Consider the following 27257-nt stretch of genomic DNA (forward strand, 5'->3'; position numbering starts at 1 on the left):
ATGGCTGCAGGATTCCTGGTTCCCCTGCCGGCGCTCACGGGGCTGTTGCTGTTCCTGTGTGTCGGGCCCCGGGCTGAAGGTGGGAAGGTGCTGGTCTTGCCCGCGGATGGCAGCCACTGGCTCAGCATGAAGGAGGCCCTGCAGGAGCTCCATGCCAGAGGCCACGAAATAGTGGTCGTTTCGCCAGAGGTGAATCTGCATATCAAAAAAGAGGACTTTTTCACCCTGATGACCTACGCCATTCCGTACACCCAGGAGGAATTTGATGACCTCTTTCTGAGCCAGTCTTATCTGGTTTTTGAAAAACTACATTTTCTAAAGATGTTTTTGAAAATCGTGGAAAATTTGAAAACTGCTTCTTTCATTTTTCAAACGTCTTGCAAGGGGCTGATGTATAACAAGGACCTGGTCGGGCACCTGAACTCCAGTTCCTTTGATGTGGTTTTAACAGATCCTGTTTACCCCTGTGGGGCAGTCCTGGCTAAGTACCTGTCACTGCCTGCCGTGTTTTTTTTGCGCTATATTCCATGCGACTTAGATTTTGAGGGCACGCAGTGCCCAAACCCTTCCTCATATATTCCTAGGCTATTAACAATGAATTCAGACCACATGACATTCCTGCAAAGGGTCAAGAACATGCTCTACCCTCTGTCCCTGAAGTACATTTGCCACATTGCTTTCACTCCTTACGCAAGCCTCGCCTCTGAGCTCCTGCAGAGAGAGGTGTCGGTGGTGGATGTTTTCAGCTCCGCATCCATGTGGCTGTTCAGAGGAGACTTTGTACTGGACTATCCCAGGCCAGTGATGCCCAACATGGTCTTCATCGGGGGCATAAACTGTGCCAACAGGAAGCCATTATCACAGGTCTGTATGGGTGCCTACAATGTTCCAAGTGGAACACATGTTTTTGTTTTTTTTCTTAATTTACTTCCACGTGTTTACTTATCTACCAGTCTCTCTAAAGATGTCTATCTCTCGTTCTCCTGACAGTTTGGTAAGATGAATGTTGAAGTGCCTCCACTAATCCAGGAAAGGTTTGCCAGGGTCACTGAGAAAAACGAGAGGCAGGGGTGAGCGTCTGTGATAGGATTGGCAAGTGCTGCTTTGAGTCAACCAAGACTGTCTTCCAGGCAGTCTCCGTCTTCATAGTTGTGCAATTTTCTCCAGCTGTGTAGGAGCAGAGAAACCGAGTTGTGGGCTGATCCATCAGGACGTTTTGCTTGTGGGTGTTTGCTCATCCTGGAGGATAAAGGAACTATCGCATTGTGTTTGTTGACACGGTCGTTTTTAGTGGCTTCGTCTTGGAAGGGACTAAAGTGTGATCATAGGAGACCTAAACACCAAAAGGGAGCAGGAGTGTCTGAGAGCTTGAGTAAATGAAGGGGAAGTGAGACAATGCAGAAGAGAGAAGGTGGGGTCTCTGTGACTCGAGAAAGTAACCGAGTTCAAGTTTTCAGAGAGGGAGCTGTGCTGACAAGTTTTCCGACCAGGTGTTGATATCTGGTATATAACTCGGGACTAGCAGAATTGCATGGCAGGTCGGTTGAATGGCTTGGGATGCTGAAGTCATCAAAGGCTGGTCGGAGGGACTAAGGAAGAGATAAAACTAGGAGCCTGTAAACCCAGTGAAGCGGAGGACAGTGATGAAAAGAATGGAGTCTAAAAGGGGAAAGAGTTGTTGGGAGGGCTGACCGCATCACCAGGCCCACCCTCCCAGCCCAGGTTTCCATGGTAGAAATTATTGCTTTACTAACACTTTCAGAGGCATCTGACATTAATCCTGGATATTTGGGTTTCATTGAAATAGGACTCATGGGAGCTATTTTATTTCTTAATTCACCGAGTTAGCCATCTTTTTTCCCCCATTTATGCCATATTCACTTACTTTATATTAACTTCCATGACTTTAGATCTTTTATAGTTTTTGCATTCTTACTTCTGTATCTCTTCTTATTTATGTACATATTATTGCACAGGACTCTAATGCCATTTCTCTTTTTGCTTCAGACCACAAGCGAGCTATACTATCTGGCTTTTTCCTTTGTGCAATGCATTTATTCACTTAAAAACTATATATTAGGCTTGTAAAAATTGAAAAATAGGAAGGCATTTAAAAAGTAACTGGTGCTGTTTTCTTTTAGTGTTGCTATGTAAATATATCCTCTGGAGTTAACTGCACTGGTTCAAATTCTCACTCCCGTTTTTCTAGCTGAACGGGCAGGTGGGCAGGTGACCCAACTATTCTGGCCTTACTATTGTCACAATGAGCATACAATAAATATTATCTATTACCATTATTTAAAAAGTGCCCAGCAGGACAAGGTATGTCATCTGGAGACCGTTAGATGTTTGTGCCAATTTATTTGGTATGCAAAAGATCATTTACACTGAAATTCTCAAGTATTATACGTGATAGGCACACCATTATCACTTTTGTTCCACTAAATTCTTTTTTACTTTGAGATTTTGTCTCCCTTACTTTGGTTTACACTTAGATGTGACTTCTTTCGGTACTTGACGGAAATTTTCTCCAAATATGAAAGATCAAAGTCTAAGTCTTTCATATTTTTGCTCCTTTTCTTTCTTAAGATTTCTGATGGGTGGAGTTCTTTTATTGGTTTTCTCATAGAAATAATTTTTGGAATTGCTTATTCTTTTTACTATTTTTATTTTCTATTTCATTAATTCCAGTTTTCTTTTTATTAATGATTGTCATTCTTGTATCTTTTGGTTTATTTTATAGTTATAGTTATTTTTCTAATTTTCCTTTGGTAAGCATTAAGTTCCTGTTAGAGTTTTCTTAATAATGAAACACTGAAGGTCATAAAACTTTTCCTGTGTTTCCTAGGTTTTCGCATAAATTGCTCATATATTTTTCCTTTTTGTTTTTGGTAACTCAATGGTTTGATTTTCTCTTTAAGCTCATGGCTATCTTCAAAGCTGTTTCTTTATTCCCATATAGTTAAGGTTTATATTAGCTATATTTCTCTTATTTTTCTAATCATTTTATATTTTAATCAGAGAATGTTTAAAAAATTTTAGTAGGCATGTTTAAAAAAAGGCATGAAGAGGGTTAAAACTAATTTTGATATATTTTATTCAATCAAATATATCTAAAACATTATACCTTCAACATAAAATTATTAATGAGATATTTCACATTATTTTTTAAAAAGTTTATTTATGTTGAGAGAGAGCATGCGTGTGCTTGAGAGAGCATGAGTGCATGAGTGGGGGAGGGGCAGAGAGAGAGGGAGAGAGAGAGTCCTAAGCAGGCTCTGTGCTGCCAGCATGGGGCCCAAAGTGGGGCTTAATCTCACTAATGGTGAGATCATGACCTGAGCCAAAATCAAGAGTTCGATGCTTAACCAACTGAGCCACCCAAGTGCTCTGAGATATTTTACATTCTTTTGCTTTCATACTAAATCTTCAAAATCTGGTATGTATTTTACACTTACAGCATATTTCAATTTGGACTGGGCACATTTCAAATGCTTGGTAGTCACGTGTAGCTAGTGGCTTCTATGATCGGTAACTTATTATTAACATTTGTAAATGTTCCATAGATACACCTAAAAATGTATATTTAAGTTTTTTTCTATTTAAAAAACCGTGACATCCCCAATTCTGAAAATGGTGTCTTAAACTACTTCCTTATTTAACTGGGGTTGCTCTGTGGGAAAGTGCTAGTGAGTCCACGGAGAGTCCACTGCAGGGTCTTTGAGATGGTCATCTTTTGCACCAAAGGAAATGCCATTTTCTCCACTCTGAAAGCCCACTCAAGCCTTTCCATAAAAGAGGAATATTGATATACAGGACTATGATTCTGGGGCCCGAGACATTTTTTAAAAGAGATTTTCAATTTGGAAAATTCTTTAAATAAAATGGTTTCTTTTTCTGTAAAAGGCAACTTTCCACTTAGCAGCACTAATTCAGATATATCAAAACTGGATGCTGTTCGCCCTCAACTGTTATAACTAGCACCATTCTACTTTGTCTTCACGAATTTGGCCACTCCAGGCATCTCATAGAAATGGAAGCATACACTATTTGCCTTTTTTGTAACTGACTTTCTTCACTTAGCCTAATGTCCTCAAGGTTCGTGCATATTGTAGCATTAGGTCAGAATATCCTTACTTTTTAAGGCTATAATAGTCCGTCGTATGGATACACATTTTGCTTTTATATTCATCCATTGACTCATCCATTGTAGGTTGCTTCCACTAGAGCTGTTGAGATCCATGGCTTCTGAGTGACCCCAGTATGCCACCCAACTGAAGACTTTCCTGAACAATGAAGACTTATGTTAACCAATTGTACAGACACAAATGCACTTATTGTGTCCTACACAGAGCAGTAGTTGTTAACTCTTAATTAGCATAACCACCATGAAAGTGTGCACTTTCCTATCACTTCAAAACTCCTGACATCCCTTCTCCCCCTGCTCCTCCTCCCCTCCCCACCGACAACGATGAATATCTTCACTGGTGAGTCCCCTTGCCTGGCAGGCAAATGAACTCATTTTTTTAAAAGCTCTGGCAGTCTTCTTTATTATAATACTTCTTGTACAATTAGTGGCTAAGAAGCACTACCCAGGATACCTCAGTGACCACTTGATGTGGTTTTAACAGACTGTGTGCCCTTGTGGGATAGTAATGGCTGAATCCTATGTTCCTGCTAGGTCTTGTATGCACACCATTCCATGGGGATTGGGCTTAACTCAACTTCACGTGTTCTGAATTAAGTGTGCTCAGGCCACATGAGCTTCCTGTAAAGAATTACAAATAATGCTGCACTTTTAGTCTATCCAGTTCGGTTGCCTTTTTGCTCCCATGTCTTACGCAAACTTTTCCTTAGACACAACCAAAGGGGATGGATGGCACATTTTGTGATGGGCTATCCCAAGGTAGCCATGCCCAAAACAGTTTTCACGACGGGGATAAACCGTGGCAACAGAAATGTATTCTCTCCGATATGCATATGCTGCCTCACCCAACCAGTATCCCAGGCTCTCCAATATTCCTGGCTTTTGTCAACCTATTTTAAAATAGATACATTCTGCACATGGCAACGGGATAGTTTTGTGTAGTTTTATGGAGATACTTTCCACATTTCCATAAATCACAGTTGTAGAACCAAGCTGGGTACAGGCTAGTAATCCTATTTGTGTTGGGTTTTGAGTAATCACTACCACTGGTTTACTGCTTACGTGACCTGAACGGCATCCTAAGGATGTTGTTAACTAATCATGTAACCGTGAAGAATTCACTTAAGTATTTTGCTCAAGAATTCACTTAAGTATTTCCCCCACTTTGGAGGGAATATGTTCCTGCTAACACTGATGTCAGTCCATGAAACTCACTTTAGACTTCCGACCTCCAGATCTTTAAGAGAATAAATGTGCCTTGTTTTAAGCCACCAAATTTGTGGTAATTTGTTCCAATAGCCATTGGAACCGAATACACCACTTTGTCAGGTTAACCTGTTTTTTTAAAAAGGCTACATTTAATACTATATTTAAACGGAAAACTCTTACTAGTCACTGGCATTTATGTGGGACTAAAAAGCATCTTTAAGCCAGAAGGATTAATATACTCACATCCTTTACTACCATGTGTTGAAAAATTGGAAGTAAAACGAGTTATCTTGGCAACGTTAACTTCAGAGCAAACTACCTGGCTCACATTTCAAACAAAATGGAAAGGCAAGGTTCAAGGTGCTGTAAACCTTTTGTCCCAATACTACGAAATAATCAGCATCTGCCTCGGGATTATGTTTAATAAACAGCAAAGTGCATACAGGTATTTACAACAAGTTCTAAAGACAAATGGAGGTCTAACTCGTATGGTCCCAATAATAACAACAAATAGGCATTGGCATGAACTGTTTATAAATTCTCGAGTACAGTTGTTCTGAAAGTAGAGTGCACTTGCAATCTTCAAAAAAAAAAAAAAAAAAAAAAGTCCTGCTGCTCCTCACAATGTTTTTTCAATTCAACTTGGACTGGAATTACTTGGTGTCAATGTGTAGCAACTGCTCTCTGCCGTTTATGACCAGGGACTTTAACTCTCCGTCTTCTTCCACCTCCACCCTTTCTTGGCCATTCTCAATGATTCTCTTGGTGGTGACTTTTCTGCCATTGACGATTTCGGTGGAAGTCGACATGGATTTGAAGTTGCCGGTCCCACCACTACCGTAAGACATGGCGAAGGAAGAAAGGCCTCCATTCCCCAGGGAACCAAAGGAGCTAAATCCTGTATCAAAAGAAGAAACACCACCCCCAAACACTGGAAATCCACTGAAGGCGGTGAAGAAGGGCGCGGTGCCCCTGCTTCTGCTTCTCCGGGAGCTCCTCCGACCGCCCACAAGGTTCCCCAGCGGGTCTCCAAAGAAGTCGAAGGAAAATGGGTCCCGGCCGCCGAAGAACTCCCTGAAGACCTCGGCCGGGTCGCGGAAGGTGAAGACGTGCTCGAAGGGGTCGCGGAAGGGCCCGCCGCCCCCGCCGCAGTCCTCCACTCCGGCCTCGCCGTAGCGGTCGTAGACGTCCCTCTTCGTGGCGTCTGACAACACCTCGTAGGCCTGGGCCACCTGCTTGAACCGCCTCTCCGCCTCCTCCTTGTTCTCGGGGTTTTTGTCGGGGTGCCACTTGAGCGCCAGCTTGCGGTACGCCTTCTTGATGGCCTCGGACGAGGCCTGGCGGGGCACGCCCAGCACCTCGTAGTAGTCCACCATGGTGGACGGCGCGGCACGGCCCGCGGGCCACGGGCACGACGAGGGGACGCGGGACCGAGTGCCCCCGCGACGCCAGGCAGCAGGGAAGGGGAGCCCTTGTGACGTAGCCCGCGCCTCATTGGCCGAGGCCGCATCCCAGAATGCAGCGCCGGGGGGCGGGACCTGCCGTGCTTCCGATGAGGCTCTCTGTGGCGTGGTTCGCTGGGGCGCGGACGCCCCGCCTACCGAGGCCCCGCCCACCACCTGGCCCCACCCACCCGCCTTCTGGCTGGGGCCGGTGACCTCCAAATCCCGCTGGAAAAAGAGGAAGTTAGCGGGTGGAAGTGGGGGCCCACGTTCTGGTGGTGGGGCAGAGTGGTATTTTTAAAGAAGGCTTTCTGTCAGACCCCCCCCCCCTCCTTCGCCCGGTGGGGGTAGACTGATGGCGGTGCGTTTAGTCTGACCTTGTGCTGAAGGTCACCCACATCGTTTGTCCAGGACAGCAGTTCTCCTGTGTTTTGGCCCCAGGACCCTTTTGCTTTAGTTTATATAGGTTGTAACAAGCAATACTAACACCGTTAGAAATGAAGGCACTCAAAAAAACCCTCAATAGTCAATTTAATAGCAATAAAACCATTACACGCTAAGATAAATCATATTTCTATGGGAAAACAACTTTTTCAAAACAAAACAATTACTGAAGAAGGGCATCATGTTACATTTTTTGTGTCTCTCTGGTTTAAAAGAAGAGAACTGGATTCTTCTGCTTCTGCAGGCAACCTATGGCTATATTACAGGTGATGTGGCCAGAGAGAGACTCCACTGTACATAAAAGAGATCATGTGAGTGAAAAAGCCAGATAGTATTATGGAAATAGTTTTGACTTTGCAAAATTCCCCTAAAAAATTCTTGGGTATTCCCATGGGGCTTTGGCCCACAGTTTGAGAACTCCTGGTCTAGTATATCAAAACTAGTAAAATTTGCTGGCAATAGGGACACCTGGGTGGCTCAGTCAAAGGTCTGACTTCACCTCAGGTCATATCTTGCGGTTTGTGACTTTGAGCCCCGCATGGGGCTCTATGCTAACAGCTTGGAGCCTGGAGCCTGCTTCAGATTCTGTGTCTCCCTCTTTCTCTAACACTCCCCTGCTTGCACTCGTTTCTGTCTGTCTGTCTCTTTCAATAATAAACATTAAAAAAAGTTGCTGCTGTGTTTACAGTGCTGGTCAACTTGGGTGCAGTAATTATTTCCACTAAAACTGCTCTACCTTGACTGTGATTTTCTTTTTGGCATTTTTGGACCTCTGACTTCTCTCTATTTTCTCCTTATTCTCTGACGCTGTATTTTTTGCTTTAATAAATGGTAAGTCAACACCAATAAAGGTCACTAAGCTCTAATAGGAAAATGATTAACCAATGAACTCTGTAATATTTCATCATAAAGGGTACTAGACCCAATAAGGCACACTCTGTCACCAGAACAAACTGCTGACTTTATGTCACCAGAACAAACTGCTGACTTTAGGTCATTTTGAGGGACCGAATACAATCCTATAATCATGGATTCGACATTTTATAATCAAGAAATAAACAGTATTACGAAGCGGATTTGGAGTAGAGTCTAGCGTGAACCAAGCAATGTGGGAAAAGCATGATTGGGCGAGGTCAAGTGCTCCAGAATGTCTGGAGGGAAAGGGGCAGAGGGAGGGGTCTAGTGAAAGGGCTGGAGAGGAGGAATGAGCTTGGATAGGTGAGCTCAAGGTCCATTCCAGTGAATTCTGAGGGCAAGCCCAAAGACTCTGAATTTTATTCTGGGTCCTAGGAGACTGTTGACCAAGGTTTCAGGGATGGTGGTGGGATAGGGCAGTGCAGGGGGCAGCTGATGGAGGGTAGACGGGGGTTGGGAGCCTTGGGGTCTGAGGCCCTGATACAGGACTATGGCATCTCTGAGACAGTGGATCCAGCACTTGCTTGCATGGATATGGGGCCTTGAGCAAAGGAGAAGGGAAGAAGGGAAGACACCTCTGTACAAAAAACATTTACTGAGTATTTACTGCCTGCAAAACCACCTGAGTGAGTGATTCCAAAGCCGAAACCCTGCTTGTAAGGGTAGAGTCATGGCCCCAAACCATGCAGGTGCAACAGAGGCCTCAAAAAGTTCTGAGGCTTTGAATGATGCAGGGAAAGTCATAAAATTATCACAGTGGTGACTGTGTGGGTTTACAGCCCTTTTGCTCTGGGCCATCTACAGATGAACTCTTATGACACTGAGAGTTCAGAAGAATGATTGCCCTTAATGTTTAAATTGGATTGTGAATTTCAGAATGGCAGATAGGGGTACACCCAAGGAGCCAAAACATTGCTACCTCTTTGCTACCCACTCGGAATCTTAGTCCTGGAGAATGGAAAGTGCTTGGGGTGGGGTGGGCGTGGGTGGGGAGCTTCGGAGCTCCCATGTGTAGGAGTGCACCTATATACAAGTAAGTACCAGACTGGATGTCTGTGGAGGAAGGATGGTGGGAAGGGAAATCTTGAGTACCTATTCTAGGCACCAGAATGAGGGAGGCCCTGTGAATATGCCCCACAGGACATCAAAACTTTAAAGTTAGCATTTTCTCCATGACCTTCTAACAGGTCCCTGAATATGGGTGGCCAGTGACGTCCATGGTCAAAATGCTGGGGTCTGTGCTCTCATCCTGGGATTGTAGAGAACAGCAGTGATCTCCAAAAGAAAGGGCAAGGTGATCAGTTCTGTCTGCACTTGGATTTGCCATTTCTTAGAGAGAGGCATTTTTAAAAAATGTTTATTTTATTTTTGAGAGAGAGCCAGCGAGCAAGTGGGGGAGGGGCAGAGAGAGAGAAAGGGAGACAGAGGATCCCAAGTGGGCTCTGCATTGGCAGCCGAGAGCCCGATGTGGAGCTTGAACTCACAAATTGTGAGATCATTGAGCTGAAGTCCAACGCTCAACTAACTGAACCATCCAAGTGCCCCAGGGAGGGGCATTTCTATTTGCCACTCCCATGCTTGCTCTCTGACCCTTCACTTGATCTTTTGGGGCTCCAGCTAGTGCTGGGTGTTGCTGTGGGAGCACATTCTACTTGGTCCCCAAATCCTGCCCTCTGCCTTCTCTCCATTTACTTCAATTGAGTAATGACCTTGGGAATCACAGCTTTACTTCTGACTCCTAGTTGGCTGTAAATTTTGAGCCCGGCTGTAAGATCTGGGAACTGCTAGAAGCCATGGGGAGCTGTAGGTAAGAGCGAGGTCTCTACACTCTGACGCTTAGGGCCCGGATCTCAGTCTGCCGCTTAGTAAATTCAGGACTCTGGCAAATCACCTGGTCTCTCTGAGCCTCAGTGTCTTCCTTTGTAAAATGGGAATAATAGTACCTGCTTTAAGGGGATACTTCTAGGGGATTACATAAGATGTGTTGTAAAGTGCTAAACACCACACTTGGCACCTAGTGCGTGCTCAGTAAATATACATTCTTACTGTTTCTGTTCACCTTTCCCCTTTGCTTCAATGGGGTCATCAGAATTTCTCAGAGTATCTGCTTTCCTTGGGCCTTGGGGCTGTGTGACAAGCACGGTTTCACTTACTTTTGCTCACTTACCGATTTTCGTTTCTGACTGACAGAGGGCTCTCTCACTGCCTCTCTGAGGGAACGCGGATCTGCCCTGGAAAGGCCTTCTGTGTGTGGCACACTCAGGTGGCTCTCCTTTCCCGCCATTCGCTAGCCAGCGGCGTTCATTTCCTTCCTGGCGTGCCTCTCATGCATCTGCTCACCTGTTTGCGTCGTCAGTCTGTCCCTTCCGGTGGAACCGGAGTTCTGGGGAGGTGGGGGACTCATCTGGACTCATCTCTGCTGGTACCCCAGACCCAGCCCCAGGCCCAGCGCTGTACACGCTGGACTCAGTAGGTATTTTGCTGGGTGAATGAATCAAAAAATGAGGCAGTGATTGGGCAGAGAGCCCTGAGTCACCTGTGGGGAACGTTCTTCAAGGTTACCATGGGCCCAAAGTAGGCTTGCAGTGTCTCGTTCTTTCCTTTCCATTTTATTTTTTTAATGCTTATTTATTTTTGAGAGAGAGAGAAGGGGGAGAGGGGCAGAGAGAGAGAGAGAGGGACAGAGAATTCCAAGTGGGCTCCGAGCTGTCAGCACAGAGCCTGACGCGGGGCTTGAACTCACAAACTGAGAGATCATGACCTGAGCTGAAGTTGGACGCTCAGCCGACTGAGCCACCCAGCTACCCCATGTTCTTTCTAAAAAGACCTATTCTGCTTTCTATTTCATTCCTGAAAAGGAAGTCTAATTTGTCACCCCATTGCCTTTTTCTCCCTCTCTGGTGACACTCTCTTGGTCCATGGAAATACTCATCTAATCCATTCAAAGGTGCTGGTGCTGCATTCCCTTCTCTGGCCCCTCAAGAACGGGACCTGAGTGGTTGGAAAAGAATTCCAGCCAGTCAAACGGTTGTTGTCTAATGAGAAACCTAGTACGCTCGTCCTGATCAGCACCCGGTGATGTAGGGAAGTGTTGAATCACCGTATTGTACACCTGAAATGAACTGAACTGAAATTACACTGTAGGTTTGCTAACTGAAATGAAAATAAGAACTTGAAAGTAAATAAATACAAAATAAAAATACTTGCGCGGTGGGGAAAGAGACCTAGAAAAGCTCTTAGCCCTCGTTAGCTGCAAGGGTAAACTTCCGCGATCTTTAGCTGACTGACAGCGACAGTCATGTGATACAATCAAACATTAACTTTGAGTGTAGATTGGTTCTTGCGACATATAAGTAGAGGAGGGCAAACTTTTGGCAGGTGAGAGGCTTGGTAGCCGATACAGGAGAACCATGGCAGCGAGGTCCCGGGGGCCACGTCCGCTTGTGCTGAGCCTGCTGCTGTGTGCCCTGAATCCCCTTCTGTCCCAGGGCGGGAAGCTGTTGTTGGTCCCATTGGACGGCAGCCACTGGCTGAGCTTGTTCGGGGTCATCCAGCGGCTGCACCAGCGGGGACACGACGTAGTGGTCATAGCTCCTGAGGCCTCCGTGTACATTAAAGAAGGAGCGTTTTACACCTTGAAGAGCTACCCCGTCCCATTCCGGAGGGAGGACGTGGAAGCATCTTTTACTGGTCTCGGGCTCGAGGTTTTTGAGAAGAAGCCTTTCCTGCAGCGTGTGGTCGAGACATACAAGAGGGTCAAGAAGGACTCTGCTCTGCTTTTGTCTGCCTGCTCCCACTTACTGTACAACAAGGAGCTGATGGCCTCCCTGGCGGAAAGCGGCTTCGATGCCATGTTGACAGACCCTTTCCTTCCTTGTGGCCCCATCGTGGCCCTGCGCCTGGCACTGCCTGTCGTGTTCTTCTTGAACTCACTGCCATGCGGCCTAGATTTTCAAGGTACCCGCTGTCCCAGCCCACCATCCTATGTGCCCAGGGTTCTGTCCCGTAACTCAGATCACATGACTTTCCTCCAGCGGGTGAAGAACATGCTCATTCTTGTGTCAGAGGGCTTCCTGTGCAATGTGGTTTATTCCCCATATGCATCACTTGCTTCGGAAGTCCTTCAGAAAGATGTGACTGTCCAGGACCTTATGGGCTCCGCATCGGTCTGGCTTTTCAGAAGTGACTTTGTAAAGGATTACTCCAGGCCCATCATGCCCAACATGGTTTTTATTGGTGGGATCAACTGTGCCAGCAAAAAGCCACTGTCCCAGGTGTGTATTTGAGGGGGAGCTTTACAAGCCTGTCTCCTTGCAAGTACTTTGGATGGATGAACTTGCCCCTGACACCTGCTGAATGAGCACGCTGAGGTAGTGTCACATGCCCTCTTTCGTTAGTTTCTGCTGTACAAATCCCGGGTCTGGGGTCGTAATTTGTATCTGTCTTGGGAATCACCTTCTGGGTTATTTCTTTGTATAGGACACTTTAAGAAAGCATACTTTGGGCTCCAGCGGAGAGTAATCAATTAGATGCAACAAAGGTTAATTGCCGTAAGCACAGAGCAGTGAGTTCAGGGATCCTTGCAGAGCACAAAAATCTGCAGCATGCACCTTGCTGCCCTTGACTGGGTTAGACACCCAAGGTTCAAGACTGCTAGAATAATTCTTTGACATCTATGGACCATGGTGGCACAAGCTGCCTTTATGTTTCTGGGGTTGAAGCTCCAGTTAGTCGATAGTCTGCTAGGAAGCCGGGTCCTGCAGTCCCCTGTCTTCTAATAAGTAAACATGAGACAGTCCGATCCTGGCATTCGGCAGAAAGGTCCTGAGTCTCAACCTCTGCAATGCTGCTAAGTTAATTTTTTCCCCATAGAGATTTGAGGGATGCAAAAACATAGCATTCACAATCTTCTTCCCACATCTCAATGGAGGTGATAGAGAATAGCAGGAGAGTCTCTGTCAGTTGGGAGGTTGGGAAGGATTCTCCAAGAAGGTCACATTTCAGTGGGCATTCGTTCATTTATGTCACAACTATTGGTTGAGGATCCATTGGTAACCTAGGCACTTTGCAGATTCTGAGTCTGGCTTCTACTAAAGGGACTCTACTCACCCTCAGACAGCACTGAATCTTATTTCCAGGGTGACTCCATTGTGATTCACATTTTAAACGATCATGTTAATGTCACGGCAAGGAGAAACTCTAGACAGCAGAAAGAACCCTGCGGGAGAATTCCAGTGCTGTGTGGATGCCTCCACTCCGTTGCTGCATGACCAGATCACCTCTGTGAGGCTCTGATTCCTCCCCCATAATGTGAAGCGACATCTGGTGACTCCTACCAATAAGATTCTGATACCCCAACAGACCAGCAGGCCTGTTGGAGAAGTATGTGCCTGATGAGGTTATCTGCTTAAGAAAGGAGATGGTGTTGAGTTTTTAGAAAGCAAAACGACAAAACCTCATGTTAATAGAAAACCAGTCATAATTCTCTTTCATATATAGGAAAAGGTGAAATATTACCAAACCAGTGGGCATATCATAGATCAAAGGAAAGAGAGCTATTCAGCATGGCCAAGTTAAGAGTGAAATTAAAGAGAAATATTTTTGGCATCATTATATAGGATACAAGTGAAAATGATTGTTTGACATTTACTTTGAAATTTAAAACTTTGGAGATGTGCATGCATAATAGAAACTCCATTTGAAATAGAAGGGTTTGTTTATAAACCTGCATGGAATGTCCCCAGTTACACTGGCCTTCTTTCTACTCCTGGGACATTCCAAAATCTTTCCCGGTTCAGGACCCTTGAACTTGGCGGTGTGTCCTTCTGGGATGCTGTGCCTGAGTTTGTGAGGTGGCTGTCTTCTTATTTTTCAGATGAGCTGCGATATCACTTCCTCAGGGAGTCCTTCTCTCCAAGATAGCGTCCTGTGCTATTTCCTTCATAGCCCATTAAATACCGCAGTCATTTCATTTAGATAATTGTTTATTGACCATCTCCTCCATACATGTGGGGGCGGGGACCACTTCTGCCCATCACTGCATCCTTAACACTTGGCAAAAGGTCTGCCTGTGATTGGTGTAAATATCAGAGTCTAATAGGCGCTTACCAAATGTTTGTTAAAGGAATGAATGAAAACCAACAAAGGGCGTGAACTGAGGACTAGTCACCAGATAGGCAGTGATCTCCACCAGTTCTCTGCACTCCTACAATTACATACAAATATAGGTACCTGTAGGTAAGTTTTTGTTCTTCATTTTACGAATTAGATAACAATATATCCCCACTGCTCACCTATCAGTATGTCCTGAATGTCGTTTTGATTCTAAATATTATATCTAGTTTTTAAAACTGTTCCATGTTTCATGGTATCTATGGGCCGCAGGTTATTCTGTTTGTCACCTAATATATATTAGCAAGGAAATTCTGGTGCTACTTCAAATATTATCTTAACCAAAGATCAAGTCGTTTGTAGTTTTCTTCATATTTTTCTGTCCTTTCTGGGTCAGATTTTCTTAAGTATTTTACCTTGTTTTTTTTTTTTTTTTTTTTTTGGTCATTACTGTGAATGTGATAGTTTTTCCATTTCTGCCTGTAGCTGGTTATCTACTCACTATTCAGCCCCAAATAAAAATTCAGCCAACTCAAAATATTGATTCTGTCATTTAAAAAACCAGTAGGCTGGCTTTCATCAATAAAGAAAATGTGATTTCTTCTGTTGTAAATTCCATGCCAACTATTGGTCTTATTTAAAAAATTTTTTTTTAATGTTTATTTATTTTTGAGAGAGAGAGAGACAGAGTGTGAGAGGGAGAGGGGCAGAGAGAGAAGGAGACAGAATCCAAAGCAGGCTCCAGGCTCTGAGCTGTCAGCATGGAGCCCAATGTGGGGCTTGAATCCACAAACCATGAGATCATGGCCTGAGCTGAAGTCAGACGTTCAACCGACTGAGCCATCCAGGCGCCCCTCAAATATTGGTCTTATTGAATTCACTAGAATCTTTCAAAATAATTGAATAATGTTGGCAATCACGAGGATTCTTGCTCCTGATTGTAATGAAGATTGATTTTCTTTTTTTTCTTTTAAGGTTTATTTATTTTGAGAGAGAGCGAGGGACCAAGAATGCAAGCAGGATAGGGTCAGAGAGAGAGGTGAGAGAGAGAGAATTCCAAGTAGGCTCCACACTATCAGCGTGGAGCCTGATGTGGGGCTCGAACCCATGAATTGTGAGCTCATGACTTGAGCCGAAACCAAGAGTCAGACACTTAACCGACTGAGTCACCCAGGTGCCCCCTGAAGATTGATTTTCATTTCATCATTTTGTATTATGTTTGCCATTGTTCTTTGGCAAATAGCCTTTATTTGTTTAAATGATTTTCTTCTTTAGGATGTTTAACAGGAGTGGCTACAGAATTTTATCAACTGTCTTTCTCAGTATCATAGTTTTTAGCATCATTTATTGATATATGTGTGTGTGTGTGTGTGTGTGTGTGTGTGTGTGTGTGTTTTAACGTTTATTTATCTTGAGAGAGAGAGAAAGAGAGGCAGAGGAGGGAGGGGTAGAGAGAGATAGAATCTCAAGCAGGCTCTGCACTGTCAGCCCAGAGCCTGATGCAGGACTCAATGTCACGAACCATGAGATCATGATGAGATCATGACCTGAGCCGAAATCAAGAGTCAAGACTCATCCGACTGAGTCACCCAGGCGCCCCTCCATATATTTTTTCCCCTGTAAATTTCTCTAAGTGGTGAGTTGTGTTGACTGAGTGTTAGTTGCTGCCTTGTTTGGTGCAAACAAGCCTCAGTGTGAGAATGTCTTTGTAAACTGTACCTGGCAGAAGCCCTCTTTGTCCTACTTAATATTTTTAATTTGAAATTCCACTTTTTTGATATTAATATCACCGCTCCTGCACTATCTTGCTATTTCCCTAGTGTCTTTTTGGCACCCCTTTGTCTTCAAGCTTTCTTTTTTTTCTTTTTAAATAACACGGAGCTGATATTTTTAGCCTGGTTGAGAGAATTTTGCCAGTTTGCAGTTCATTTAAAAATTGATAGACTGGATTCTAACTTTCCCAACTTACTTTATTTTTATTTTATGTGGTCATTTTTCCTTTTCCTGATTTTTGCTGGTCTGTCAAGCTGCTATTCATTTTCTTTTCTCCCTTTTGTTTATTTTTTATTTTAGGGAGAGAGAGAGAGTAGGGGAGAGGGGCAGAGGGAGAGGAGGGGAAAGAGAAAATCCCAAGCAGGCTCCATGCTCAGTGCAGAGCCCGATGTAGGGCTTGATCTCACAACTCTGAGATCATGAACTGAACCGGAAATCAAGAGTTGGACGCTCAACCAACTGAGCCACCCAGGCACCCCACATCCCCTTTGTTAATTAAAGAACGTTACTCCATGCTCCATTCCTTTGGCAGAGCTCGTGCTGGTCCCCATGCTCTTGGTCAAAGTCCTGATCTTCAAGAATAAAGATGCAGTATTTAGTTGATAAGGAGAGTCCACAGGGACTCTGGGAAGTCCCTACTCCATAGGGAAAGCACACCTGGCATCAGACATGTGTGGGATGCCTGATGGACAAAAGATAGTAGAACAGCATTGAGAGCAAAGGAACGAAGCTCAAGAATTCCAAGATATCGTTCCCCGCTCAGAGTGAGAGACCATCTTTGTGGACAGCAGCGATTCAGAGATGATATCCACCCAGACATGTTGGGTCTGAGGAAAACACCCAAAGGGACGGTGGGTGAGAACAGAGACTTAGAGGTGGAGAGAAGAGAGACTGGTGAGCAAGGAAGCTTGTGGTCTTTGTCAGCGGCTCTGAATGCGTAGTGATAAAGCAACTGGATTCCAACATGCCAAATGTTTACCAAGGGTTTTGAGAAACAGAAGCCATTTGGGAAGAGAAAATCTAATAAAGGCCTGGAGCTCAAAATACTAAACTCTCCGCAGAAGTTAGGATCTGTGTTAAAGACTTCAATGAGGTGGGCAGGTGTTTGCACTTCAGAGGTGGCCTCGTGCATTTTGGAAGGGGCTAAGAGGTGGAGGAATCGAGGATTATCTTCAGTTAACACACCGCCTCACTCTTTCACCATAGCAGAGTCTGTGGAGTTAGGGCCAGGTTTTTGGGAAGTTTTGCCAGTAGGGTGTGGACCTCACCATTATTAAATCCCAGAAGAGCTTGCCGAGAGTGGACGTTGCCCACGACAACACCAGCTCTGCAGTTTGCCCTTCCATGATCTGTAGATGAACTTCTGTGACATTTAAACTTTAGTCTTGCTATTTAAGTTTGGGTGTTTACGGACCTGTGGATTCCTTTTTATGGTAATCACACCTGGCTGGGTGCTGAGTGGGTGTGGAGGAGTGTGCAAGGAGGTGAAACCAGATATGGCCCTTTGTAGACATAGTTAGAGGAAGAGTGGGTTTCATGCAGGAGGGAAGGTCCTGGGAAGTGAGGTAAGCCGTGTACCTTCACTCAGGAGAAAGAACTCAAAAGGTCCTTGGAGAGGAGCCATCTTTCCCCAGGAAAGAAGGATGTAGTGCATCCTGGGGAGGAAGGACTTCAGAAAAGCCATCCTTAGGAGGTCTTTGCCACAAACCAAAAATGCAGCATGGCAGTGGGGAGGATGATGCTGGCCTCCCCAACCTTTCAGATGAGCCCCATGGAGAAGGCCCAGGACACAGCCACTAGGAGCTAGAAACCGTGAAGAAAGCTGTTGGGATGGGATGGGGGTGAGGACCAGGCAGGAGGCTCACCCCTGAGGAGATGTTGGGGCTTTCCTGGTCATGCTCTGAACCAAATTTGAAAAAAAGTCCCTTAAAATCATGTGTGCTGAGGCCTGTCAGAAGTCTTCTACGTGTCACTCCAGGGTGGCCAGAGTTCTGGTCTGTCCGGGACTGAAAGTGTCATATCCCAGGAAACCCCCCAGTTCTGGGCAAACCCTACCGCATCACACAGTCTCAATATCCGTGGCATTCTTGGGAGACATAGAAAACCATTTGGGAGATTCTAAGGGAGTTAATTAGATCATTGATAACCTACAGTTGGGGGGAAATTGCCATACTCACACCTTGCTCTATTTCCTCTATGTGGAATTGCCATGCTGTGTGTGTGCGTGTGTGTGTGTGTGTGTGTGTGTGTGTGTGTGCCTGTGCACGTGCATGTGTGCATGCTGGAGTGTGTATGTACTTTGCCTGATGACCACGTACTCTGGAGTTGGCTTTGAAAGTTGGGGTCAGATCAGACTGAGCTGTGATTATCGCTGAGGGTTGAGTCTGGGGGTTTCCTTACTCTCTTCCGGGGGCCACAGCCACCACTCATGACTCAATGCAGCTAATACTGCTATTTTGATTGGATTAATTTTTGGTTGCTACCTCTCAGAGCTTTTGTTTGACATCCGTCTCTAAAGTCGATTCCTTATTACTTCAGGGGTAGGGCCTCGATAGGTCATAATCTGTGATCTGCACTTACTAGTGGGGTCCCCACCATCACTGTCTCTCACTCTTATAACACACAGACACTTCTAAGATCCCATCCCCCTGCTTCATCCACGGGAACCACAGATCATTCATCTTCCAGTAGTTGTCAGGTTCATTATTCACTAGAAAACCACTCGCAGTTCAAATACACCAAAACTCACTCCATTAAAAAAAGTTGCTCCTCGAAAAAGAAGATGATTTCGTCGCAATAGAGCAGTATCTGCAATGGGAAAGGCTGACTTAGACCCCCCCGTTTTCTAATGACGTGGTCTTGCATGCAAGGCTCAGGTGGAGGGCTTGTCACACAGCCCCTCTCTGCTCTTCATTCCTTATTCCTTGGGTCATCTGGTCCAGAAGTTTCTTCAGAAACAAGCCCCACTGCTTTGTCTTGAGCTTTGTCCTAACAGCCAAGGCTGCAATGCCCGATGGTGGTCATTGTGTTGGAGGAGTGGAGCGGCCTTGCCGCTGCAATTTTCCTTGGATGGTGGCGAAGGATACACTGCTCGAAGGAATCAGGACACGGAAGCATCTCTGGAACGGGACATGAACACTCCAGGGGGGTCATGTGCTGGGTGGGTTGAGACTCATTGCCTGTTTATCCTTCCCCCCCCCGGTGGCTTGGGTACTCAGAGTTTTCTCACATGCCCCTGACCTTCTCTGAACTCCACAGAGGGGGCTCAGATCCTGATGCACACTTAGCAAGGTTTTCTCTTCCGCTTTCGTATCTTTCACACTTAGGGAGATTTTCTGCTCTCGACGGTACTTTATGAAACCAGCAAAAGAGAGATTCAGGTATCTTTCTGTATGTTCTTGCTAAGGCAGGAAAGTTGACTTCCATTCTAAAGAAAGCTCTTCTCCAGGAAAGGTGGGGAAATGCCAGGTTGACTGGTTAAATTTCAGCACTGAGTTGACATGAATATGATCCCCAATCACCCCCATGTATTGGCTGTGGGAAAGCAAGAATTGTTAAAGGTTGTCTTGGCTATTTGAGGGTCTTCCTTAATTGTGAGCCTCATCCTCAACACTATTTGCGGCTTCGTGCCTTGACTCATTCGTTCTTTCAACATAAAAGGAATATTCCAGAAGCCTTGAAAAGTAATACACATCTTTACTGTGGATTTTCTTAAAGGGGCTGTGCAGGAGTTTTAGAGTCTGCAGAAAGCTTTCTGAAATTCTCTTTGGGCGGCTTTCCTTTCTCCCAATGTCTCCCTTCACCAATCTGCTAAACGGTTCTCTCCCCTCTCTGTGACACTCATCCACCTTTCCTCCCTCCTTCCACACTGCCGGCTGCTCTCTCCATCAACCCCTTTCCTGAAAGCCTGCTTTCTCCCAAGATGCTCTCAGATGCTTGAAGCCCCTGGGAAGTGGATCTGGTCTTACCTCTGATTGCTTTTCCTTTGGGAAATTAGACACTACCTGGATTCTGCATCTCAAAGAAGAACCCAGAAGATAACCAGATAAGCAAGAAGCCTTCCTCCTGTGGAAGGAATAACGGGGGAAGGAAGTCTATAACATGCGCTAATATTTTGTGTCTCTACCACACACACGGAGACACGCATATTCTTAACATGAAGAGATCGGATTCATAGCTGAATGGATGCAGTTCCCAAAGAACGTGAGAAGAAAATTAACTGTAAATTTCTCTTCTGGTTCTAGGAATTTGAAGCCTATGTTAATGCTTCTGGAGAACATGGAATTGTGGTTTTCTCTTTGGGCTCCATGGTCTCAGAGATTCCCAAGGAGAAAGCTATGGAAATTGCTGATGCTTTGGGCAAAATACCTCAGACAGTAAGAACGTGCCATACGATTCTGTACCTTCTGTATCTGTATCTTCACGAGAGTTGGAACCCCAGACTTCTAGTATCGGAGTTAATCCTATCAGTTGGACTTTTGGCTTGGGGTTCCCTGTGACTTCCTGATTACTAATCCAAAGGTCTTTTTACCATGTCACTCTCAACTGTTCTGTTAAACCGCGGTCTGCTTTCCTTGGAGGTCTCATTTTCTCTAAGAAAGTCAACAGCGTATTCAGGAGAATTTATTTTATCGACAAAATGAACAGGACAGTGTTTCTTCGTGTTACATAAGGAGTATTTCTACAAAAAAAGCTGCTGGTCAGGACACAGGATTCATTTCTTATATTGCTGCGCCTATAATTCTCCATCCACTCATTTCATTAAGTAAACTTTCCCCTGAAGTGCAGAAATGTGCAAAAGTCATAAATGTATAGCTTGGTGGATTTGCACAAATTCACAGCTTGTTCCCAGTCCCCAGGAGCCTTCCCAGTTGCTACACCTCCCTCCCCTGCCAAGGTTATGTTCATTCAGTGGACTCTACATTCTAGCTACTGTGGCAGATGTTTCTGAATCATTGTGTTTTTAAACTCTGTTCCTGTCTCTGCAAGGTCCTGTGGCGGTATACTGGCACTCCACCACCAAATCTTGCGAAGAACACAATACTTGTCAAGTGGCTTCCCCAAAATGATCTGCTTGGTATGTGAGCAGGCTCTGGTGTGTAGGTCAAACCCAAGTGCAATTACGAAAGTGGCTTGCGTGTGGCTGTTCTAAAGGATTATTTAGCTGGAACATATCATGGCCAACATATTCCACGTTGCTTTTTACCTCGTGGGGTATCTCACCCCACGTTTTCCTCTGCAGACTTCTGCAAAAGCCACATGTGGGTGGCACTGAGTCCTTAGCATGCTTGCAGAGCATAGATGGTGTCAGACCGTGCAACTCGGTGACTTGACTGCTGGCATCCTTCCCTGTTTTGCTTCTCAGGTCACCCGAAGGCTCGTGCCTTCATCACACATTCTGGCTCCCATGGCATATACGAGGGGATATGCAACGGCGTTCCCATGGTGATGCTGCCCTTATTTGGTGATCAGATGGACAACTCCAAGCGCATGGAGACCCGGGGGGCTGGATTGACCTTGAACGTCCTGGAAATGACTTCTGAAGATTTAGCAAATGCCCTAAAAGCTGTCATCAATGACAAAAGGTAAGAGAAAACGTACAGAGGAATACTACTTGTATCTTGGCCATCTCATTCACAATAAATATTCAAATGTGAAAACAAATACATAAAAACCTAATTAATAAGTGAGATGACTTTGGGATTATTATTATGCATTTCATTAAAGGATGCTTTAATTCCTAGAGAACTTCTCATAGAAATGATTTTAAAGAGGTTTTTTTTTTTAATTTTTTAAGTTTATTTATTTATTTTGAGACAGAGAGAGAGAGAGAGAGAGAGAGAGGAAGGGAGGGAGAGCACGAGTGGGGGAGGGGTAGAGAGAGAGAATCCCAAGCAGGCTGTCAGTGCAGAGCGTGATGTGGGGCTTGATCTCACAAACTTAGAGCTCATGATCTGAGCTGAGATCAAGATCAAGAATCAGACATTTAACTGAGCCATCCAGCCGCCCCAAAACTGATTTTAAATATTATTTCCCTTGGTAGGCTTAAAACTTCAATTTGTTAAAAAATATTGTCACCAAGTAGATGTCTACTCTATGAGATTCTACAAAGAGAGAAATATTCCGTAATGAACCTAGTGTCCATAAGATAAAAACAAAGAGCTTAGAAGCATAGTTCTCCCTAGCACTGAAACCCGTGAGAAATTTTGTTCATGGGGATTTATAAATGGGGGGGGGGGTGTCATGTGATATCCCAAAGGCTTGTGATAAAGCAAAGGTGAGTTTATTCAAATACGGCTCTGAAAGAATTCAAGAGGCAAAAGCCATCAGATCAAATGGTCTTTGCGTGGAATTTATTGTATTGATGTCAAGTTCACTAGTAACTGCTTGGTCAAAACCTCGTGGGAAGAAGTGATAGCCAGGGTGGACTTCGTCCAACAATTAACAGTGCGTGTGTGCATGTGCATGTATGAGTACGTGTGCATGTGTGTGTCTCCATGAGAGCGGAGTCTTCACCCATAGTTGCTTCATCTTGAAAAAGACATCAGTTCGAAGGACAGATGTGAAAAACTGGAGTGTGTTCAGATGGGAGGAGACATTGCACAGGGTGACACAGTGAGGCTGGGCAAGGACAAATGGGGGAGAGGTGGGGTGCCCACATGTGTGGTGCCAATGGATGGAGAAGAAAAGCCCACATAACCCAGGGGTAAATGCCCAGAGTGCCCGGTGGGTGCCATCCCTCTCTTCTGAATGGCGCCTTCCGGCCGCCCAGCCTGTTGGGGTCGGGATGTGCTGCTCACACATCGGCGCCACGGAGCCCCGACTTCTCTCCACGTGCTGACAAAACTCGTTCCTGAGGTTCACATTCATAATGCAATTTTGATCTTTTGTTCCGTGATACAGACAACTATCTGGAACCTAAAGATGACTTAGTAAAAGTTCTCTTATTTTTATTTTTTATTTTTTTTAACGTTTATTTATTTTTGAGACAGAGAGAGACAGAGCATGAACGAGGGGAGGGTCAGAGAGAGAGAGGGAGACACAGAATCTGAAACAGGCTCCAGGCTCTGAGTGGTCAGCACAGAGCCCGACGCGGGGCTTGAACTCACAGACCGCGAGATCATGACCTGAGCCGAAGTCGGATGCTTAACCGACTGAGCCACCCAGGCGCCCCTAAAAGTTCTCTTATTTTTTAAAAACGTTCATCAATCAGCCCGAGAGTTTAGCTAACTGCATTTGCTTGTGAGTTCTCACTACCTAATTGTGAATCTCCCTGTTCCCAACACTCTACACGGGGACATAAAATAAAGACATCAGACGATGTGGCCAGGCTATAACAGGTGCTCAATAAATAATGAATGAATGAAAGTTATAGAAAATCTATCTTGTTTAAGAGAAGATTTATACAAAAGAAGATGTTTAACAGACCTTATGGTCAAATATTGCTATCACAATACAATAATGTATCCAAATAAAATGGCAGACCTGTTTAAAGGTGGCAATTATCATAATTACTCCTGAATAAAAGTGTCTTCCATTTTTCTCTTTCTTCTCCCTTTCCTTTCCTTTTTTCCTCCTCTACCTTCTCTTTCTTCTTGCAGGTTGAGAAGAGGGTTGAAACACTCTAAGGGTTGAAACTACTAAGGGTTGAAACATCTACACTAAGGGTTGAAACATCTAACCCAGTTTGGATGTGGATGTTCCGATTCAGCTACCAATGCTGTCTAAAATAAACAAAAATCCATTTTGTTTCCCAGGCTGCATAGACACAGCCTCATGCTACAGTTAGCACTTGGACGGTGTGATGCTTCACCAATGGAAAATATGCCGCCACCTTGCGAGGGCACTTACAAATGGCTTTGACTTTGAGTAGATGTGATTGTTCAAAACTGTGAGAGGGAAACTGCTCATAATTTCTGACATGACCTTTTCCTTTATTTCTTTCTCTTATAAAGAGTCATCTAATTCCCTACAAAAATATCATGAAAAAGAAGAGAAGAAAACAGGAAGCTAGGTTCAAATAATTTAATATTATAATTTTGGCTTCTTGTTTTCTTTCTACATTTTTTTTTTTAATTTCAGAGATAAAGACCAGTTAGTGTATGTGTGTGTGTGTGTGTGTGTGTGTGTGTGTGTGTGAGATGTATGGTGTGTGTGTGTGTTCTTTTTGGCCATAATGGAAACACATTTCCTCTACCAAGTTTGTAAAATCTGGGAGCCTTCCCAACCACAGCAAGCCTAGAGGGAGGATGGTTGGTATGGTTGGTGTTCCAGAATTCACGTCACTGTCTTTGTGTTTAGCTACAAGGAGAACATCATGCGCCTGTCCAGCCTGCACAAGGACCGCCCCATCGAGCCCGTGGACCTGGCTGTGTTCTGGGTAGAGTTCGTGATGAGGCACAAGGGGGCCCTGCACCTGCGCCCTGCAGCCCACGATCTCACCTGGTACCAGTACCACTCTGTGGACGTGATCGGCTTCCTCCTGGCCATTGTGCTGGGCGTTGTCTTCATCATGTACAAATGCTGCGCCTTCGGCTGCCGGAAGTGCTTTGGGAAAAAAGGACGAGTTAAGAAATCTCACAAGTCTAAGACACACTGAGAGGTGGGTGGGAAGTGAGGTGACCCAAAGTGGCAACCAGAGGCAACGTTATATTTATGTTATGCTTATTCAAGAAATACTTAGCCCTAAGGGAGATACCCCCGTGTTTTTTTTTTTTTAAATAGAAACAATCTAGGGGCGCCTGGGCGGTTCAGTCAGTTAAGCATTTGACTCTTGATTTTGGCTCAGGTCATGATCTCACGGTTGTGAGGTCAAGCTCCGAGTTGGGCTCTGCACTGAGCGTGGAGCCTGCTTGGGATTCTCTGTCCGCCCCTCCCCTCCCCCCCTCAAAAATAAACAGATAAACAAACTTTAAAATAAAAACAATCTAACTGCTAGTCACACCTAGAGGTAGAGATACTTGAATATGTTTTCTGCCCCCTTTAGGATCTTTAATTTGGACTATGTTCATCACTTCAGATGACTTTCCAGGGGGGTTGGACGGGTGCCTCCTGCACTTTGCATTACTTTTCTTACTCAGCAAATGAGGCTTGTTTGGGGACACAGGTTCCAGGTGGTCTTACCCCCCTCTACCTGGAAGGACAGCTCTAACATCGTCGTCTGGGTTCTGTAGACTGTTGCGATCAATTCTGTCCCCAGTAATGGCAGGTCCTAACTTGCATTCATGCTTCACAGATGTCACTTTGTGTATACAAAGAAGGAAACATTTGTTCCTTTAGGGCATAGTGCCTTGTACTTGAAATAAATGAATGACCTCGGGGCGCCTGGGTGGCTCATTCAGTTAAGCGTCTGACTCTTGATTTTGGCTCAGGTCGTGAGATCTTGCGTTCGTGAGATCAGGCCCCGCATCCAGCTCTGTGCTGATAACATGGAACCTACTTGGGATTCTCTCTCTCCCATTCTCTCTCTCTCTCTCTCTCTATCAAAATAAATAAAAATAAACTTAAAAAAATAAAGCATTGGCACAGGTTCTTTTGAGAACAGTGTCTGATTTCTGGCTTTAGGGAAAAGAATGATGTATAAAATTGATGAATGGTGGGCTCAAGGGTATTACCATGGCTTGTGCCAAATGGATCTGAATTTGAGAGAAGCCCAAAGCACAGTGTCTCACAAGTGTATTTTCTCTGATGTTTTCCACAACTAAAGACATTAATAAATTCATAGAAATTCTATTTCTTAGGTGTTCTTCTCTTCATTGTTGTTGCATTTATTTGCTGTTACACTACACGTGCTAATTCTGCAAATAATACACCAGTATGACAGAACGTTTGGTCGTCCGATCAGGAATGTGGAGGGAGGGGTTGCACAGGGAAAACATGGCCACCAGAAGCCATGACTGACCCCGGTGGTCAGGGGAGAGGGAGCTAGTGAGCCGGGGACAGGCTCCCGGATGTGTCCACTACACGTTTATGTTGTGTCCGTTTTCCCCACATCCTGCCTTGGTGCTTCTCGTGCATTTAAAGTCACGTGTTTCTACAGATACTTATTTTCAACTTAGTTCCTGTAGAAGCAGAGGTAGGAAGCCCGGTAGAGTGACAGCACACGAGAGTGGCCGATTTCATGAATGGATTATACGGGAGTCAAATGTTATTGCCCTACCCTGAAAAAGAAACCCAAAAAACATTTTCATTTCAGAAAACCAAGTACAGCCCTCTTCTTTGTCCTTGATCTCATCGCTTTAGTATCTCCTCTGGATAGTATGTGCAGGGCATCTCACCTTTTCCATGGCTTCTGTACTCATCGTATGTGCGACAAAAAAGCGGCCCCTTTCTGCACCCCTCCTGATAGCCAGGCCCTTCACAATGTGGCTTTGCAGCTCTTCCCATCGAGAGGAGGATCTATTTCCCCACCCCTCAAGTCCCGGCTGGCCTGTGACCTGCTTTGGTGGCATGTGACAGAGTGGGTGGGTACCACTTCTGGGTCTAGGCGTCAGGAGGCCTTCCTGTTCCTGAAGCCCACTTACCTACTGTAAAAACAGCCTGGGTGAGCCCTACTGTGTGACAGACATGTGTTCCAATCACGCTGGCCTCTTCAGCGGATAGCTAGCCAACTGCCAGGTCCCTGTGGGAGGCTGTCCTAGACCAGCCAGCCCTCACCCAGCCCACCAGCGGACTGCAGATGTACAAGCAACTCCATGGCTAGAGATGGCCCAGAGCAACAGATCTACCCACTGACCCACAGATTTATGAACAACAGTAAATGGTTGTTTTCTGTCCTTAAGCTCTGAGGCCGTTTGTTACACAGCAATGGCTAACTGATACATTCAGTGCTGGCCCTAAACCCACGATCTTCCATGGGTTGGGTCTTTAGACTGTCAGAGGATGCAGGCACGTCCTACCCACTTCTATATCCACTTCTACACGGAGAGCTGTGCTTAGCTGCTCGCAGCGGGCAGGCAGGTAGGGTCTGTGGAACGGAATGGGAGCCGTGTCATTTGAATGATCTTTGAAGGAAAAGAGCAGGCCCAGAGGAGAGTGGGAGAGGTAGCCACGAAAGCGAGGCATGTGATAACCGTCTTCTTGTGTCTCTTCCATATTGGTCAGTATGTCTCCAAAGGGCAGAGTGAGGAACGCAGGAATTTTACGGGGAAGAAGGGTTTAGCACCATGCCTGCGAAGCTCATTTTCCAACCATCTGGCTTCAACGAAGTAGAAATG

General features: G+C 45.1%; 2 protein-coding genes and 1 long non-coding RNA gene across 5 annotated transcripts in view; 1 reads left to right on the forward strand and 2 right to left on the reverse strand.

The window, feature by feature from the left end:
* LOC102959578 (UDP-glucuronosyltransferase 1A1) lies at positions 1-24797 on the forward strand. 3 transcript variants are annotated; one of them, XM_007082986.3, is made up of 5 exons: positions 1-864; positions 20286-20417; positions 21031-21118; positions 21407-21626; positions 24343-24797. In XM_007082986.3, the coding sequence occupies exons 1-5, from the start codon at positions 1-3 to the stop codon at positions 24638-24640; spliced, it is 1602 nt and encodes a 533-aa protein (XP_007083048.1). In that variant the 3' UTR covers positions 24641-24797. The 3 variants fall into 3 exon arrangements, with proteins under 3 accessions (XP_007083048.1, XP_042851659.1, XP_007083047.1); XM_007082985.3 differs by lacking the exon at positions 1-864 and adding an exon at positions 11507-12431; XM_042995725.1 differs by lacking the exon at positions 20286-20417.
* On the reverse strand, positions 5870-6824 carry DNAJB3 (DnaJ heat shock protein family (Hsp40) member B3). Its single transcript, XM_007083003.2, has one exon. It carries the CDS (start codon positions 6730-6732, stop codon positions 6010-6012), a length of 723 nt encoding a protein of 240 aa, XP_007083065.2. The 5' UTR covers positions 6733-6824; the 3' UTR covers positions 5870-6009.
* LOC122241065 overlaps positions 22246-27257 on the reverse strand; it is a 6020-nt gene continuing 1008 nt past the window's right edge. Inside the window, exons 2-3 of the long non-coding RNA XR_006221011.1 lie at positions 24484-24588; positions 22246-22959 (exon numbers count right to left, since the gene is read on the reverse strand). This is a non-coding gene — a long non-coding RNA (uncharacterized LOC122241065). The remainder of the gene's footprint in view (positions 22960-24483; positions 24589-27257) is intronic.

This window comes from Panthera tigris, chromosome C1 (genome assembly GCF_018350195.1).
Source record: "Panthera tigris isolate Pti1 chromosome C1, P.tigris_Pti1_mat1.1, whole genome shotgun sequence".
In the NCBI taxonomy this organism is placed as follows: domain Eukaryota; kingdom Metazoa; phylum Chordata; class Mammalia; order Carnivora; family Felidae; genus Panthera; species Panthera tigris.